Source organism: Rhinatrema bivittatum, chromosome 2 (assembly GCF_901001135.1).
Source record: "Rhinatrema bivittatum chromosome 2, aRhiBiv1.1, whole genome shotgun sequence".
Taxonomy (NCBI): domain Eukaryota; kingdom Metazoa; phylum Chordata; class Amphibia; order Gymnophiona; family Rhinatrematidae; genus Rhinatrema; species Rhinatrema bivittatum.
This window is the reverse complement of record NC_042616.1, coordinates 412,222,419-412,240,311: the sequence shown is the minus strand read 5'-3', so window position 1 is coordinate 412,240,311 and position 17,893 is coordinate 412,222,419. Positions and strand designations below refer to the sequence as shown.

Here is a 17,893-nt window from a genome sequence, read left to right as displayed (position 1 = left end):
GCCATGCATAGAGCGGAGAGAACCCAATTGAGGTTCCAAGCCGGACAAGGCAGACGTAACGGGGGGCGAAGGTGTTTAGCACCCCGAAGGAAACGAGCAATATCCGGGTGAATCGCCAGAGACTTACCTCGCAAACACCCCAGCGCCGCCACTTGGACTCGTAGGGAACTGCACGCCAGACCTTTGGCCAGACCCGCCTGGAGGAACGCCAGAACCTCAGCGACGGAAGCCGAAGTGGGGTCCACCCCGCGCTGCACGCACCAGTCCTCAAAGACAACCCAGACACGGACGTAAGCCAAAGACGTCGACTGCTTCCTGGAACGCAGTAGCGTGGCCACCACCGCATCTGAATAACCTTTTCTCTTCAGTCGATTCCTCTCAAAAGCCATGCCGCGAGACAGAAGTGATCCGCATCCTCCAAACAGACGGGGCCCTGATGAAGTAGGGCCGCCATTCCCTGGAACCGAAGGGGTGCCGCCACTGCCAGTTGTACGAGGTCTGCGAACCACGGCCGGCGAGGCCACTCCGGTGCCACCAAGATCACGTTGGCCGGATGCAACTCTATGCGCCGTAGAATCTTGCCGATCATCGGCCATGGGGGAAACACGTAGAGCAGCACATCCGTCGGCCAGGGAAGCACCAGCGCATCGACGCCCTCTGCCCCCCGCTCTCGACGTCGACTGTAAAATCGCGGGGCCTTCGCGTTGTGCCACGTGGCCATCAGATCCATGTGGGGTACTCCCCACATTTCGCAAATGAGAAGAAAAGCTTCGTCCCCCAGCTCCCACTCTCCGGGATCTAGACGATGACGGCTGAGATAGTCCGCCTGCACGTTGTCGACTCCCGCAATGTGAGACGCTGCGAGGTTGCTGAGATGTAGCTCCGACCAGGCCATCAAGCGCTGAGCTTCCTCCGCCACCTGGGGGCTCCGGGTCCCCCCCTGCCGGTTGATGTATGCCACGGTGGTCGCATTGTCCGACAACACTCGGACCGCCTTTCCCCTCAGCAATGGTAGAAAAGCCTGCAGGGCCAGACGGACCGCTCTGGTCTCTAGGCGATTGATAGACCACTGGGCTTGCGACACCGACCATAGGCCTTGAACTGAGCTCCCTAGGCAGACCGCTCCCCAACCGGAGAGGCTGGCATCCGTGGTCACCACTGTCCAACTGGGCACCAGGAGGGAGACTCCGGCGGAAAGGTGACTGGGGTCCAGCCACCAACGCAGGCTGGATCTCGCGTGTCCCGGTAGAGGAAGTGGTAAGTGGAAATCCTCCGAGACCGGCTTCCAGCGGGAAAGCAAGGATGACTGTAAAGGTCGCAGATGAGCGAACGCCCATGGCACCAGCGCCAGCGTGGAAGCCATAGACCCTAGGACCGTAAGGTAGTCGCAGACTCGTGTTTGGCGGAGAGACAACAAGCGTTGTACCTGAGTTTGCAGTTTGACCATCCGTTCGAGGGAAAGAAACACCTTGCCCTGCTTTGTGTCGAAAAGAGCTCCCAGATATTCCAGGGTCTGCGTTGGTGTCAGATGACTCTTGCTGAAGTTGACCACCCATCCCAGGGACTGCAACAGATGGAGGACCCTGGCCACCGCCATCCGACACTGATCCTCGGATTTCGCCCGAATCAACCAGTCGTCCAGGTACGGATGGACATGGAGACCTTCTCGGCGCAGTTGCGCCGCCACCACGACCATCACCTTCGTGAAAATACGAGGGGCCGTTGCGAGCCCAAAAGGGAGCGCCCGAAACTGGTAATGCCGACCCAGAATGCAGAATCTGAGGAAGCGTTGGAATGACGGCTGGATACCTATGTGAAGATACGCTTCCGTGAGGTCCAGGGAGGCCAGGAACTCGCCTGGCCGGACCGCGGCGATGACGGACCGGATGGTCTCCATTTTGAAGCGAGGAACGCGTAGGCATCGGTTCACCCCTTTGAGATCCAGGATTGGTCGGGACGTGCCGTCCTTCTTCGGAACGATGAAGTAAATGGAGTAACGGCCCTTTCCTTGTTGGCTGACAGGAACGGGGGAGATGGCTCCCAAGTCCTCTAAGCGGCGGATGGTGTCTAGCACCGCCGCCTTCTTCTCGGGAGCCTTGCAGGGTGAGACCAGGAACTTGTCCACTGGAATGCGAGCAAAATCTAATGCGTAGCCGTGTCTTATCACGGTGAGGACCCACTGGTCCGACGTTATTCCGGCCCATCTCTCGTAAAACGACAGCAATCGCGCCCCGACGTTGGGAACAGCGTGCCGAGGCTGCTGCGGGAGAAGGGCCGACCCTCTTTCATTGTGAAGACTTGGGCGCCGTGATGGCCAGGGCACCCCCTGGTCTACCAAAACGCCTCCCACGAAAGGACTGCTGCTGCTGCTGCTGCCACTGTGGGGTACGGGAGGAGGCAGACCTGAACGAGTGCCCCGACGACCTTTGAGGCCGTGCCCTCCTGGGCCCACGAAAGCGGGACCTGGCTGAAAAGGAAGGCCGCGACCTGGATCTATCTTCGGGCAACCTGAGAGCCCTATTTTCCCCCAGGGAAGCCATCAAGTCATCTAATTCCTTGCCGAACAGCAATTTACCCTTGAATGGCAGCGCCCCGAGGTGAGCCTTTGAAGAGCCATCCGCCGCCCAGTTGCGTAGCCACAGGAGGCGGCGAGCCGAGACCGACGCCACCATGGATCTAGACGAAGTGCGCAGTAGATCGTGGAGTGCATCTGCGCCATATGCTATTACCGCTTCCAACTTATCCGCTTGCGCTGCCTCGTCTGCCGAAAGGTCCGCATTGGCTTGAAGGACCTGAGCCCAGCGTAAGCCCGCTCTCAAAGCGAAATTCGTACACATGGCGGCCCGAATTCCTAGCGCTGAAACCTCAAAAATCTTCTTGAGCTGTACTTCCAGCTTCCTGTCCTGAAGGTCCCGAAGGGCTGTAGCACCCGTAACCGGGATAGTAGATCTTTTCGTTACCGCCGAAACCGCCGAATCCACCTTGGGAAACTTGAGAAGGTCCAGCGCATCCTCCGGAAGCGGGTAAAGTTTGTCCATGGCCTTGCTGACCTTCAACCCTAACTCCGGGGTGTCCCATTCCCGGAACATGATGTCTGTTGAGGAAAAATGGAACGGAAAAGCAACTGCTGGACCCGTGAGGCCTAACAGGACCGGATCCATGTTCGCTTCCTGACGAACCACCGCCGGAGGGGGGTTTATTCCCAGTTCCTGGATAATAGCTGGAATTAGAGGTGGCAATTCATCCCTACGGAAGAGCCTGACCACTTTGGGATCGTCTCCTTCCACAGCCTGTGAGCCTTTGGCTACGCCGGACGTAGCGGAGCCGTCCGCTCCTACATCGTCGGGCCCCTTCTGGGTCTCTTCAGGGGAATCAGCGTCCTCCTCGGGGGAGGAATCGGTGTCGGCCTCCTGCGGAACGCCACGTGGAGGCCGCTTCCCCCGCGAGGTGCCCTGGGGTCCCTCCGCGACCCCCGAAGGCTTCCGGGACCTCTTCAGCGGTGGAGCTCTGCGAGCCTCACTCCGGCCGCGCTTGCTTTTTTTGTATTTTAGGACCTTGCGCAACAAAAGCGCAAGGTCCTCCGAAAGAGAGCCCGAATCAGATGAAAAATCATCGGGACTCCCCGGGGACCCTGTGTCCCCCGAGGGACCCCTTCCGACCGCGATTCGCTGCGGGGAAAGCGCGGGAGGCAAGGCCGAAGGCCCTGCCGATTCCCGCGCCATTTCGCGGCCCGTGAAGAAAAAAATTCGAACGGCCTCCCCCCGTCGGCGGCGCCCCCCCTGCGAGCGGCGCCGCGAAGCAAGAGAGAGCCGGCAGAAAATAAAAGCAAACCTTTTTTTTTTTTTTTTTTAACAAGAAAGCCTGTCGCTGTCCACGGTCCTGGAGCCCTAATCCAGCAGGGGTGAGTGAACCGGGCTCCCCGGTGTCACCCCTGACGCTGCTACTAGGCCAGCTGGGTCCTCGACCCTAGCAGCGGCCTCAACCAGGGGGGGGTGGTCCCCTCAGAACCTCGCAACCCCCCTGGGAGGCAGGGCGAAGGGACCTAAGGGACAATTTGGAAAATTACCCAAACAGAAAACAACGTAGCCTAACTGGCCTAAAGGAATAAAAAAAGAACCGACCCTGACGGAGTACCAGAACCAGGGCAGGCAGGGCTGTGACCGGACCTGCACCATCTACTGGAGACAGAGTAAGACTGAGGGGCTGTGACTGGCACAGGGGCATATATGGCTCCGCCCACAAGTTTTAGTCTGTCTCCATCTACTGGTGCGGAGTCACAACCCAGGTGTCCTGGACTGATCCTGGTACGTACAGGGAATGCGCCTTAACCTTACAGCTAACAGCTTGCCAGCATCAACTTATGCTTCCATGACTACCTCCTTAATCCAGCAGGCTATTGTAGCCCATGAGGCCAGTGCTCGTCTAATACTGCCGTGAAGAACAAATAGGCGATCTATTTTCCGTAATGGCTCAGTAACCTACAGATACTGGATGATACATAAGAACATGCCATACTGGGTCAGACCAAGGGTCCATCAAGCCCAGCATCCTGTTTCCAACAGTGGCCAGTCCAGGCCACAAGAACCTGGCAAGTACCCAAAAACTAAGTCTATCCCATGCTACTGATGCTAGTAATAGCAGTGGCTATTTTCTAAGTCAGCTTGATTAATAGCAGATAATGGACTTCTCCAAGAACTTACCCAAACCTTTTTTAAACACAGCTACACTAACCACATCCCCTGGCAACAAATTCCAGAGTTTAATTGTGCGTTGAGTGAAAAAGAACTTTCTCCAATTAGTTTTAAATATGCTACATGCTAACTTCATAGAGTGCCCCCTAGTCATCCTATTATCCAAAAGAGTAAACAGATTCACATTTACCCATTCTAGATCTCTCATGATTTTAAACACCTCTATCATATCCCCCCTCAGCAGTCTTCAAGCTAAAGAGTACTAACCTCTTTAGTCTTTCCTCATAGGGGAGCTGTTCCATCCCCTTTATCATTTTGGTTGCCCTTCTCTGTACCTTCTCCATCCCAACTATATCTTTTCAGATGCAGCAACTAGAATTGTGCACAGAATTCAAGGTGCGGTCTCACCATGAAGCGATAGAGGCATTATGACATTTTCTGTTTTATTCACCATTCCCTTCCTAATAATTCCTAACGTTGTTTGCTTTTTTTTTTTTTGACTGCTGCATCACACTGAGCCGAAGATTTCAGTGTGTTATCCACTATGACACCTAGATCTCTTTCTTGGGTTGTAGCACCTAATATGGAACCTAACATTGTGTAACTATAGCATGGGTTATTTTTCCCTATATGCATCACCTTGCACTTATCCACATTAAATTTCATCTGCCATTTTGATGCCCAATTTTCCAGTCTCAAAAGGTCCTCCTGCAATTTATCACAATCTGCTTGTGATTTAATTACCCTGAATAATTTTGTATCATCTGCAAATTTGATTACCTCAATTGTATTTCTTTCCAGATCATTTATAAATATATTGAAAAGCTCGGGTCCCAATACAGATCCCCGAGGCACTCCACTGAGAAAATTATCCATGTAATCCTACTTTGTTTCCTGTCTTTTAACCAATTTGTAATCCATTAAAGGACATCGCCTCCTATCCCATGACTTTTTACTTTTCCTAGAAGCCTCTCATGAGGAACTTTGTCAAACGCCTTCTGAAAATCCAAATACACTACATCTCCCGGTTCACCTTTATCCACATGTTTATTAACCCCTTCAAAAAAGTGAAGCAGATTTGTGAGGCAAGACTTACCCTCGGTAAAGCCATGCTGACTTTGTTCCATTAAACCATGTCTTTCTATATGTTCTGTGATTTTGATCTTTAGAACACTTTCCACTATTTTTCCTAGCACTTAAGTCAGGCTCACTGGTCTGTAGTTTCCCGGATCACCCCTGGAGCCCTTTTAAAATATTGGGGTTACATTAGCCACCCTTCTCCAGTCTTCAGATGCAATGGATTTTAATGATGTTTCAAATTTTTACTAACAGATCTGAAATTTCATCTTTGAGTTCCTTCAGAAGCCTAGGTGTATACCATCTGGTCCAGGTGATTTACTACTCTTCAGTTTGTCAATCAGGCTTACTACATCTTCTAGGTTTACTGTGATTTGGTTCAGTCCATCTGAATCATTACCCATGAAAACTTTCTCCGAACGGGTATCTCCCCAACATACTCTTCAGTAAACACAGAAGCAAAGAAATTGTTTAATCTTTCCGCAATGGCCTTATCTTCTCTAAATGCCCCTTTAACCCCTCGATTATCTTACAGTCCAACTGACTCCCTCACAGGCTTTCTGCTTCAGATATATTTTAAAAAGTTTTTGCTGTGACAGCAGAGAGTGTTGGAGTGGCCATGTGTGCCCTCGCCCACGGTACTATTTCCAGGGTTGACGCCATCAGGCCGAGGATCTGGAGATAGCTTCACACCCTGGGGTACACTGTGTTAGTCAACCAACGTACTTCATACATCAGTTTCCTTATCCTCGAGGGAGGGAGGAGACAGTGCCCCGCTTGGTGTCGAACCAGACACCCAGGTACTCTAAGGACTGGGAGGGCTTGAGGCTACTCTTGTCTATGTTCACGACCCAACCGAGTTCCTGTAGGAGGGACCTGACCCTGCTGGTCACCTGGTGGCTCTCTTCCAACAACTTGGCCCAGATCAGCCAGTTGTCTAAGTAAGGATGCACCAGGATTCCTTCTTTCCTCAGTGCCACTGCCACGACCACCAAAATTTTGGAGAATGTTTTGGGGGCAGTTGCCATGTCAAAGGATAATGCTCAGAACTGATAATGGCGGCCCAGTACCGCAAAGCGTAGGAAATGCTGGTGGTCTTGACTGATTGGAATATAAAAGGTAGGCCTCCAAGAGGTCCAGGGAGGTTAAGAACGCTCCTGGTTGTATGACCATTATAGGTAAGATGAAATAGATGGAATAACACCCCGTATTTACTTGGGTTGTAGGTACCAGGGTTATAGCCCTCAGACTGAGGAGCCTTATCAATGTGGATTCCACTGCATGTTTTGTGCTGGGAATGGCAAGGTGACAAATATGTCCCTAGGATGCTGCGAAATTCGAGAATCTCTCTCGTATGATGTCCAGTACCTATTTGTCCAACGTGATCTCAACCCACCACTGATATCCACCGCTGACATCCCTCTTCTATCTCCTTGTCCCGTGGAGAGTCGACCAAACTTCATTGGGAAGTTTGGGTCGAACCTGAGCCTTAACCAGTTCCTCTTTTTGGTTTTCGGCTCTGAAAGGACTGAGACTTTCCTGAGGGCCAAGATGTCTGAAATGACGAGTTTCTGTAGGGCTGGAAGTGCTGTGAGCCCCTGGCCTGACCTCTCATGGACGAGGGGCACTGTGACCTCTTTCTTATCTTCCAGTAGCCGAGGCACTGGAGATTCACCCCACTTACTGGCTAGCTTTTCCAATTTGCTTCCGAATAGTAGGGATCCCTTAAAAGGGCATCTTTGTGAGGTTTGCCTTAGGGTGAGGCCCTCCCAGCTGGGGCTCAGACCAAGCAGGGGCAGTAGCTGACTGTGCCTGAACAAAGGCTTGAGGTCCTGAAAGATTTTGAACCAAGAAAAGGCTGCCAGGTCCATATTTAGCTCAGGAGGAACTGGAGTAGGACGCAGCCCCAGAATTACTCAGGTCCGGGGTGCTACCAGATAAGGTCGTGGCTGACTCGTCCTCCGACTGGGAGGGGCCAGCATTGGAAAGGTTCTGAGAGTCCAGCCCTCCCTGGGCTTCCTCAGTGCTGACAGGAATGATTCCAGGTTAGACTGTGCAGCCCTAATATGGCAGGCAGCACAAAGGGAGTGTCGTTTGTGCTTCTTTGCTACCGTGGCCATAGTACTCTGTAGCTTATGCGTTCAGCCAGTTAGCGCCTCTTTAGCACGCACAAACCCGCCTCAACACATGTAAGTCTAAGCAGCTGGTTATGCGCCAATGAATGCATGTGCTTATGCACGCACGAAAGGCGCACAAAGGGCCAGCCCATGCCGCGCTTACCAACGGACAATGGGGGAAAATGGTGCCGCAACAAACCACGTGCAAGATGGCACCGCTGCAGCCCTCCACGTGGAGTGCCCACTGAGCCTGAAGCGGGGCCTAGCCCATTAGGGGGCCGCTCACCCTGCTCAGAAACCCTCTTCCCCTAACGGGATCTGGAACGATGTCGGTACGGCACTCCGAGCAAGGAGACTGGAAGAAAACTTAGCAAAGCCCTTCCATGTCTCTGAATAGGAGTTCTTCTCTACTTACCTGAGCTCAGCGCTTACTAGCTGAGTACAGAGATGGTGTCCGGCTGCGGGTGGGGAGAGGGATTAGGCTATCACTGCCGCGCTCTGCTTCCTGCACCTGCTGCCTTTCAGCTGCAACCTCTATGCCGGGAACCAGCTGCTGGACCCAAGGCACACCTCCTGAGGGATCTCCGAAATCACCTCAGGCATTCTCAACTGGTGGAGGGACCCTCTAGGTATCACCGCAGGAGAGCAGGACTATCTTTCTCCCAATTTATAGGTAAAATTTGAATTCTTTCTTCAAACTAGTGCTGCAATCCCGCTAAACACTGCTGCTGGTGCGGGGATAGCACATCCATATCTGCTAGGAGACGGACAGATACTGAATGGCTGAGGTCACTGCAGGGGTATATCTAGTGACGTCAGCTTTGAAACCTGACTCCATCTCCATGTGATAGCAGGGGGAACATAAACCCACTGGTCTTGAGTCCATCTGTCTACATGCTAGGAAAATGTGATTTCTCTTTGGCTCAGACACTGAAGCTGCCCCAGGAACTCCAAGCATTTTCAAGGTCTGGGAAATCAGAGCTGGTAGTTCATCTTTATGACAGAACTGTAACAGTTCTATATGGTTCTAATCTGGGTGGAATTTCACCATCCTCAAGGGAGTCAAGATCGGCATAGTCATCCGTGCCACCCGGATCTCTATCTGGAGGTCCCACTGCCTCTCTAGTACTTCTGCGCTTCATAAGAGGTCCAAGCAAAGGTACCCACTTGCACCTCTGCTTTGGGAGCATTGGTCAGGGCTAAGGACTGTGCCTGAATAAAGGATTGCAACCCCTGGAAAAATTCTACCCAGGAAAAAGGTAGAAGTATCCAGACCAAGAGGTACCTGAGGAGTACTCTGAGCAACCTTCCCCTGCTGATGAACCAGCCAGGGGAGTTGCAAGGTCAGGCGCTCCATCTGAGTCATCTTTACCCAGACCCACATCCTGAGAAGAACCAGGCTTAGTAAAATCAGAGTAAGACAATTCTCCCTGAGCCTCCAAACAGTGCTGGCACTCCAAGCTAAGATGCCCAAATATGACAGAAAGTGCAAAGAGAAAGATGCTTAGGCTTCTTGGTACGGGTGCCATAATGCCTGACAGCATGTTGAGCGGCGGCCGGAGGCCTACATCTAGCTGGGTTTTTTTTTTATATATATATATGCACTCAACTAGGCACTCCAAAATTATATGTGTCCAAGACGTAGGCACATACACCTAGGTACTTACCTAGGTGGCCAAAATAAGTTACGCACATAGGAACTTGGGCGCCCAGCACTATCTGGATGCATAGACTACATGGTCCAACAGTGCGCTCAAAACTGAGCACACAACCTGGCCCGAAAATCCTGTAGAGGGAAGCCTTAGGAAGTGTATGAAAAGCTGTTGTGGCCAATCGTCCAGCGAAACACCTCGGAGCAGGGCCTAACCTAAGGAGGCTGCTCAACCCTCCCACGTCACTCAACCTCCACAGAGTGGGACAAATATCAGACCGACACACCAAGCACGGAGACTGGAGGAGAAGAAAGCCCTACACAATACAAAACCTCCTAGTAAGTCTCTGTATAATTTTTTTTTTTTTTTAATTTACCGGCGCTCAGCCTTACCTGGCTGAGTACAGAGATGGTCTCCGGCTGTGCGAGGGGAGGGTATCTGCTATCACTGCCGTGCTCAGCTTTCTGCACACGCTGCCTTTCAGCTGCTCAAGCAGCTAAGTCCACGCCAGCTGAAAATCAGCTAACGGACCAAGGCACTCATCTGAGGGAGCATGGAAATCACCTCAGGAATTCTCAAAGAGGGGAGAGACCAATTGGTATCACCGCAGGAGAGTGGGGAAAATTTACATACCTTATTTCTCCTTTTTCAAACCGAAGCAATCCCCAGTAGGGAGATGCACGTCCATCAACTGCTGGCGATGGAGAACACAGGCAGGCTGATGTCACTACAGAGGTATACATACTGTGACGTCAGTTTGCTGTCTCCATCTACTGATAGATGTGCATAACCCCACTTATACTGGATTCACCTGACTGGATGCTAAGAAATCAAGAGTGTGAACAGAGGGAGGTTTATATTGCGCCTGGTTGTGCTAAGCAAGGAAATGCAAACCCCTCAAAAACAGAATTCATAGCTCAGGAGATGGGAGATTCACTTCCAGAATATTTAATCTTGAAACTCCTCATCCTTTGGTGTCCTTTATTTCCTACTGCTCAAATCACCTTCCACACAAATTCTGGGTGTTTTTTTTTAATGCGATGTTTGCTCAGATACTGATCAGATTACACTCTATGAACTCTAGCAGCTAACATTTTCATTAAAAATGTTACTTCCTAAACTCATTCAGTGGCTGCAATTGGGCTTCCCTGATTTATCTCTGTGCCCTTCAGATACTCCTGAAAAGCAAATCCCCTCAGTGGGTGTTCCATGAAACATCATGACACAAAATGCCTCAAGCAAGCATAAAAAACATTGCAGTCACCTGGCAAGGCTGGACATTCATTTAATCCAAGTCTTTTTTTCCACCATAGCCTGATCCATTTTTTTTTTTTTTTTTTTAAATTCTAAATGGCACCTTATCCCATTCACCCCTAGGTTTCCTGTTCTAGCCCCAGGAGACTCCCTCATTCCCCAAGCAGAACTGGGCGGGGGAAGGTATTCAGGTCCATCTCACGTACATTCTGCATAGTCTGAATCTCTTCCCTCAGGCAGCCAACTTGCTGCTTCAGGTACTGCAGTTCTTTCTCCTTCACTCGCAGTAGAACCTGGGAAACCCCAAAGGGAGGAGGCAGAACAGAGCAACACATTCAGTAACAGAAGAGAGAAAGGCAAAATAAATTCTCTATCTATATATAAAGGGCATGAATCATACTGTCAAAATGATAGCTTGGACACATTGGAAACTGTTGGAAACTGGAGGAAGTCTGTTTTATGGCCCAGAAGCATGAAAGGACTGCTGTGTTGGGGAGACCCATTTAAGTCTCAGACCCCCCCCCTTCTGCTCAGTGGGCTACGAGGCTGCAATTACAGACATGGAGGGAGGATTCCCAGTCAGCACTCAAACGTTAAAAAAACAAAACATACAGACTGGATTCAGGGTGCACGCACACACAGGTTTAAGCGCCAGTCAAGTGTCTACATTTCCTTCAATCAAAGAGTAGTCACCATGATGGCTGGTCTATACAGAGCAAGGGGGTAGGGTGAAGGCAGGAGCTCTGCTTCAAGACACTTCATCTGGTGTAAGAAGGACTGGAGCAAGTTATACCAGTCTGAAAGTCCAGGTGTGGCATAAGGTCAGCCAGCTCCCCTTCCACTGGAGCTTAAGCCAATACACGTACTTCCAAGAAATACGATAAATTAGGACAACTATAAAGACTGCAGAATTTGTAACCTTTGCTCGTTCTTCCTCCCCTGCACCCCTATTTCAGCCTTTAGAAAAATATGCATCTCTCCCTCTATCAAATCAAGACAATGCTGCAGGAGGCGGCCAGGGAAACTCCTGGGGGGGATCTAGCTCCACCGCCTCCCTCCTCCCCGCAGCAAGTTCTCGCCCTGCTCAGGTCATTAGCATTGCTTTCAGAACGGCTACCAAATGCTCTCTTGCCTCAAGTTCATAGGAGCTTCTACCACTGTTCTGGGACAGCACGTCACCATCGGCACGATGCTGTGCCATAAACGAACGTAGCTTTTCGATCTCTTCCGACAGGCGACTGTTCAGCTCCTGGGAACAAGAGTTAAAAGGAATCAACATTCAAGCTGCACACTCCAAAGCCGCTCAGGCAGCACTGGATGCAGAAACGGACAGGAAAGCGAATGCCTATCACTGGTAAGCTGTTACTAAGGGGTTAGGTATTTATCCCTAGGGTTTTATAATAGCTTATTCTCCTTGGAACTACTACTAAAACGGCCCTGGATCTGGGGGATCCGAGACAAATACTTAAATCACACCCCCATGCCTCTAAACAGTTTTGTAATGTTCCTGAACCCCAGTCATGAGAATAAGAGTGGCACGCAGGTACTGCCTCACCTGATTCTGCCGCAGCAGCTCTCGCCCTTCTTGCTGACACCTCAGTAACGTTCGATCTCTTTCCTCAGCTGTTTGAGTCAAGGCATTAATCTCCAAGCACTTCTGTGAGTAACGCTCCGAGAGGGCTTGCAGGTCCCGTTTCAGGGACTCCACATCTGACCTGCCAGGCACAAGAAGGAAAGACATCTCAGCACTGGTTTTAATTTTCAAGGCTCAAACTTTCACGCGTGGCTCCTCAAATCCCCAAACCCCCCCCTAAAAGCCAGTGAAGCATGCAAAGTACAAAAGTTCCATACTGGTGCTGCCGACGAAACGCCTCTTGGCTTGAGCTGCTGCTTCCCCCCTTTGGGAAATTCTGAGCTTTCTCCAGCTCCCGCTGAAGTTCCTCTTTGTGCGCTTTCCTCATGGCTTCAATGGCTGCAAAAAAAGAGGAGGTGAGAAAAAAAGTAATAAAAGTGAGTTAAAAAAAAAAAGTATGTTTTAGTTTAATCATTTTCTTGCTTGCCTCTGACGTGAAAAAGCAATTTACAAAATTCAAAATGAACAATGCAAAACAAACTAAATTCAAAACATTGATAAACAAAAGTGATCAGAATATACCTTTTCCAGTAGATTCACAAAGGAAGTTAAAAACTATCAAATTGAACAGGCTTTTAAAAGCTAGATTAAATAACCTGGCTTTAATCTGTTTCCTGAATTTAAAGTACTCTGTAAAGAATCCTCAGAGGAGAGGCATAAGAAAACCTAGGCTCCCCTCCAGTCTAATCTCCTTAGAAGGCCTTGGAGAAATTACTTACCTGATAAAGCAGAGTTTCTTACCTGTAACAGGTGTTCTCCAAGGACAGCAGCATACTAGTCCTCCCACATGGGTGACATCAGATAGAGCCCAGCACAGAAAACTTTTGGCAAAGTTTCTAGAAACTTTGATAGACACACTGAGCATGCTGCTAACCACATTTCCACACGAGGTCTCCCTCTTCAGTCTTATAACATAGGGTTTGCAAAACATAAAACAAAACCAAAAGAAACCCAACTCTGCAGGGTGGTGGGTGGGTTTCGTGAAGACTAACATCCTGCTGTTCTTGGAGAACACCTGTTACAGGTAAGCAACTCTGCTTTCTCCAAGGACAAGCAGGATGGTAGTCTTCACACATGGGTGATTATGTAGCTATAGGCTGCTCCCAACATAAGCAGCATAGAATAGGTGCCAACATGAATAACTAGAGCTGCTAGAACCAGGGGAGCAAGCCTTCACACCCAAGGAAAGGGCCCAAGGCAGGAAGAGTTGGGTTTTCATGGCTGAAAAAGGATTAGAGGATTGACTGACCAAAATGACTGTCAAGTCGTCCATCTTTGTCCAGACAATGAGAGGCGAATGTTTGGAGGGAACACCAGGTTGCCACCCTGCTTAACTTGGGAATGGGGATGGCACACAAGTGAGCCACCGAAACTGACATGGCTCAAACAGAATGAGCCTTGACGTGACCTTCAAGCTGCAGGCCCCCTTTGAGCATAGCAATAGGAAATACAGTCCGCTAGTCAATGAGATAAGGTCTGCTTAGACACTGACTCCCAACTTGTTTTTGTTGAAAGAGACAAAAACTGAGTGGACAGGCGCGAGGCACTGTCCGTTCAAGGTAAAAAGCCAGGGCCCTTTAACAATCCAGAGTATGCAGTGCACATGTGCCCTTGGGGAATAAAGGAAGGCAACACAATGGGCTGATTGAGACTGAATTCTGTGACCACCTTTGGAAGAAATTTCGAATACGTACGCAAGACCACCTTATGACAAAACTTTGTATAAGGGGGGTACAACACCAGAGCCTGCAGCTCACTAACCCTGCGCGCTGAAGTAACTACCACCAAGACAACGATCTTCCAGAACAGGTACTTCAGATTGCAAGACTGCAGGGGCTCAAATGAAGCCTTCATGAGCTGGGACAGGACTACACTGAAGTCCCGGGAGACTGCTGGGGGCCGAGTAGGAGGCTTAAGTTGTAACAAGCCTCGCATGAACCACCCCATTAACAGATGGGTGGAAATGGAAGCACACCATCCCTCCCCTAGTGGTATGCTCCGATAGCACTAAGGTGAGCTCTCACCAAAGTTGTTTGCAAGCCAGAGTCGGAGAGGTGCAAAAGGTAGTCCCAAAAGCTTCGGGAGGGAACAAGAGAAGGGATCCGAACCGCGCCCAGAACACCATGCTGAAAACCTCCTCCATTTGAGACCGTAAGATCTTCTTGTGGAAGGTTTCCTGAATTCCAAGAGGACTCTAAACACGCCTTCCAAAAGGCCCAGTGCACTTCCAAGCAATGAGGGACAAGGCTTGGAGGTTGGCATGACGAAGCCTGCCCTGATTGATCAGATCGGAACAGTCCCCAGCCGGATCGAAGGGCGAGAGGTCAGCTCCCGTAGAAGAGGGAACCAGACCTTGCGTGGCCTTAAGGATGCAACCAGGATCATGGTGCCTCGGTCCTGTCGGAGCTTTTGGAGTATTTGAGATTAACAGAAGGGGAGGATAAGCATACAGCAGACCAGTGCCCTAGTGACGTGAAAAGGCATCCGACAATCTCCTACCGCCCATCTCAGCAAGCAGAAATTGATCCACAGTCTTGTTTTCTGGGGAAGCGAACAGATCTATGTCTGGGGTCCCCATAGGTGCAAGATGAGGTTCGCTACCTCTTGATTCAGGGACCATGTGTGGGATCGGAAGGCCCACCTGAAAGAGTTCCAAGATGTTGTCCATCCCGGGGAGATACATAGTCCAGAGGAAGATGCTGTTCGAGGGCACATGACCAGATCTGGACTGCCTCTTGGCAAAGCAGGTACGACCTTGACCCTCCCTGCTTGTCCAGATACCACAATCACCACCTGATTGTTGGTCTGAACCAGAACCACTTTGTTGTGTAGGTGCTCCCTGAACACCTTCAGGGAGTAACAGATCGCCATAACTCTAGGACATTTATCTGGGAATACCTTTCCTGCAGGGACCAAAGATTAAGTGTGGAGATCTGAAACATGGGCCCCCCAAAACTGTGTGAGATGTGTCTGTGGTGAGTTCGATCTGAGCTGCGGGCTCCCAGAAGGTCATTTCTCGCTCTAGATTGGATAGGGTTTCCCACTACACAAGGGACTGCCAGAAGGGAGTGGTGATCAGAACACAAGTCTGAAGATCCTGGGTGGCTCGACACCACTGGGAACGTAACGTCCACTGCACCCTGCGCATGTGAAGCCGAGCAAATGGAATGACATGCACCGTTGCCACCATATGTCCCAGAAGCCTCAGAAACTTTTGCGGCAAGACATGGGGGCACCCGGAGACTACTTGAGCAAGGGCAACAAGGGTTTCTGCCCTGCCTTGAGGCAGAAAGGTCTTCTGAACAATGTTCAGTCTGGCCCTGATGAAGTCCAGTTGCAATGATGGCTGTAGATGTGATCAGAAATCCCAGATTTTCCAAGGCATGTCTGGTGGACTGCAGGGAATGCAGTGCGCCATGCCTGGAGACACTCTTGATAAGCCAATCGTCAAGGTAAAGGAAGACTTACTCCTTACCTCTGAAGATAAGCCCCCATTATCGCCAGACATTTGGTGAAGATGTGGGGCGCTGATGCGAGGCCAAAAGGCAGTACACAATACTGGTAGTGCTCTTCCTCTATCAGGAACCGTAGATACTGCTGATATTCCGAAGAAATGGGGATATGGGCGTATGCGTCTGACATTGAGGGAGCACAGCCAGTCCCCAGCTTTGAAGAAGGGGATCAAAGTGCCCACAAGACCATCTTGAACTTTTCTCTGACCAGAAACCGGTTTAATGCCCTCAAGTACAGAATGGGACGAAGGCCACCAGTTTTCTTGGGGAAATATAAGGCAAAAGACCTAAACGCAATGTAATGCACAAGGATTTTGAACCTTTTTCAAATGAAGGTGACATGATCATACTTTTACTTCCCAAAAATAAAGTTTGGCAGCAGTATTTTGTAAAATCTGAATTCTTAAGCAACTTAAAAGACAGACCTTGATAAAGAGAATTGCAACGGTCAACATGACTAATAACCAAAGAATAAGCATTTTCAGGTCGTGTGGATCTAAGAATGGACACAACCTTCGAATAAAACATATGAAAGAATGAATTTTGACCAATATTTGAAATTTGATGGGCAAAAACTAGATCTGAATCAATATTGACCCCTAAGAACACAACTAGATTTTTAAGTGAAATCAAGCATCCTGTCATGCAATGTGACAGGATGCAGAGTTATCCTCTCTCCACATGGCTTCATATTTATCATGATTTAACTTTTGAGTTTAGACTGAAAACATTCAGCAATATTCAGACAGTCATGGAATTTAACAATTCAGATGAATTTTACCTAAAAATGATATCTGTATTCTGTCAGCATAAAAAACAGCTATAACAGCTCTTACTTAGCTGCTCTGGATGGGTGACAAAGATTGAAAAGTGCGGGCAAGAGTCGCGAACTCTGTGGTACCCCAAGCTTCCGTAGATTTGAATGTTCTACTCCTTTACATACATGATAACCTCTTATCACTAAGAAAAAAAATTAACCAGTTTAGAACAATTTCTTTTAAACCAGCATCCTAAGATACCAAATTAAAAGCTGGTGATCAATAGTATCAAATGCCAAACTCGCAGCTAGAAAAATTTGCGAATCCAGTTTAGCGAGCATGTAACGCAAGATCCACAGCATAAGCAGCAGAAGTTAATTGTGTCAGTAGCAAAATCAGATCAAGTTTTATGAATTTTAGCCTCAAAAGCATCTGCAGACATTTCCAGAGGGCTAAAGTTAGATGAATTTGCGGCAGCACCAGAAATTAGTTTAAAAACCTTTGAGATCTGTTCTCTTACTTTTGTCTTTAGCATAAGGAAAAAATAAATAAAAGTTTGTTACTTAGCCCCAGAAGAGTATTGCAGAAAAGTAACCAATAAATACAAAAAGGTAAAGACCAAGCTGCTCCCAGCCCTTACCTGCAACTGTTGCTGCCGTCTCTTCTGCCAGCAGCTCCTCTTTCTCTTGCCTCAATCTCTCCAGCTCCCGCTGGTGATGCCGCTGTAGCTCTGCCATGGCCTGCTGATGGGAAGATTCCATTTCTACCAGGCTACGCTCGCATGCCTCCTGAGAAAAGGAGTTTCGCAATCAAAAAGGGGCAGCTAGAGGATGGATGTAAAGGATAAACTATGTCTCTAGAGTTAATAACCTCAGAAGACAGCATTAAAAAAGTGTTGGGACAGACAGGGCTCAGAATCCAACTACTCACACATCTCCCAAACTTACATTTAAGAAATTCTCAGCCACTAAGTGGCATTAGAGCTAGAGCAACCTCTGTGCTTAGACAGAACGCCCCCCCCCCCCCCTTTGACCATGGCTATTCATCCGCAGCAACAACTTAAGAGCAGTTTCCAATCCCATCTTCAAGTATGTCTTAGCCAGTCAAGCAGCAATGAATACCTACTTAAAGTGGAGGCAGTGCACACAAATATATTCCATGCATATTCACTGTGGATAAGCTGAAAACTACCGACTGTG

At 49.4% G+C, this 17,893-nt stretch overlaps 1 protein-coding gene across 8 annotated transcripts in view; it reads right to left on the bottom strand.

Moving 5' to 3' along the window:
• The window catches only part of TRIOBP (TRIO and F-actin binding protein), a 197,255-nt gene that overhangs the window by 17,050 nt on the left and 162,312 nt on the right, over window positions 1-17,893 (bottom strand). For all 8 annotated transcript variants that reach the window (XM_029590109.1, XM_029590113.1, XM_029590116.1 and 5 more), the window contains 5 exons: window positions 17,335-17,482; window positions 12,643-12,763; window positions 12,347-12,506; window positions 11,924-12,040; window positions 10,998-11,084 (listed from right to left, as the gene is read on the bottom strand). In XM_029590109.1, the coding sequence (XP_029445969.1) occupies window positions 10,998-11,084; window positions 11,924-12,040; window positions 12,347-12,506; window positions 12,643-12,763; window positions 17,335-17,482 (633 nt within the window). The remainder of the gene's footprint in view (window positions 1-10,997; window positions 11,085-11,923; window positions 12,041-12,346; window positions 12,507-12,642; window positions 12,764-17,334; window positions 17,483-17,893) is intronic.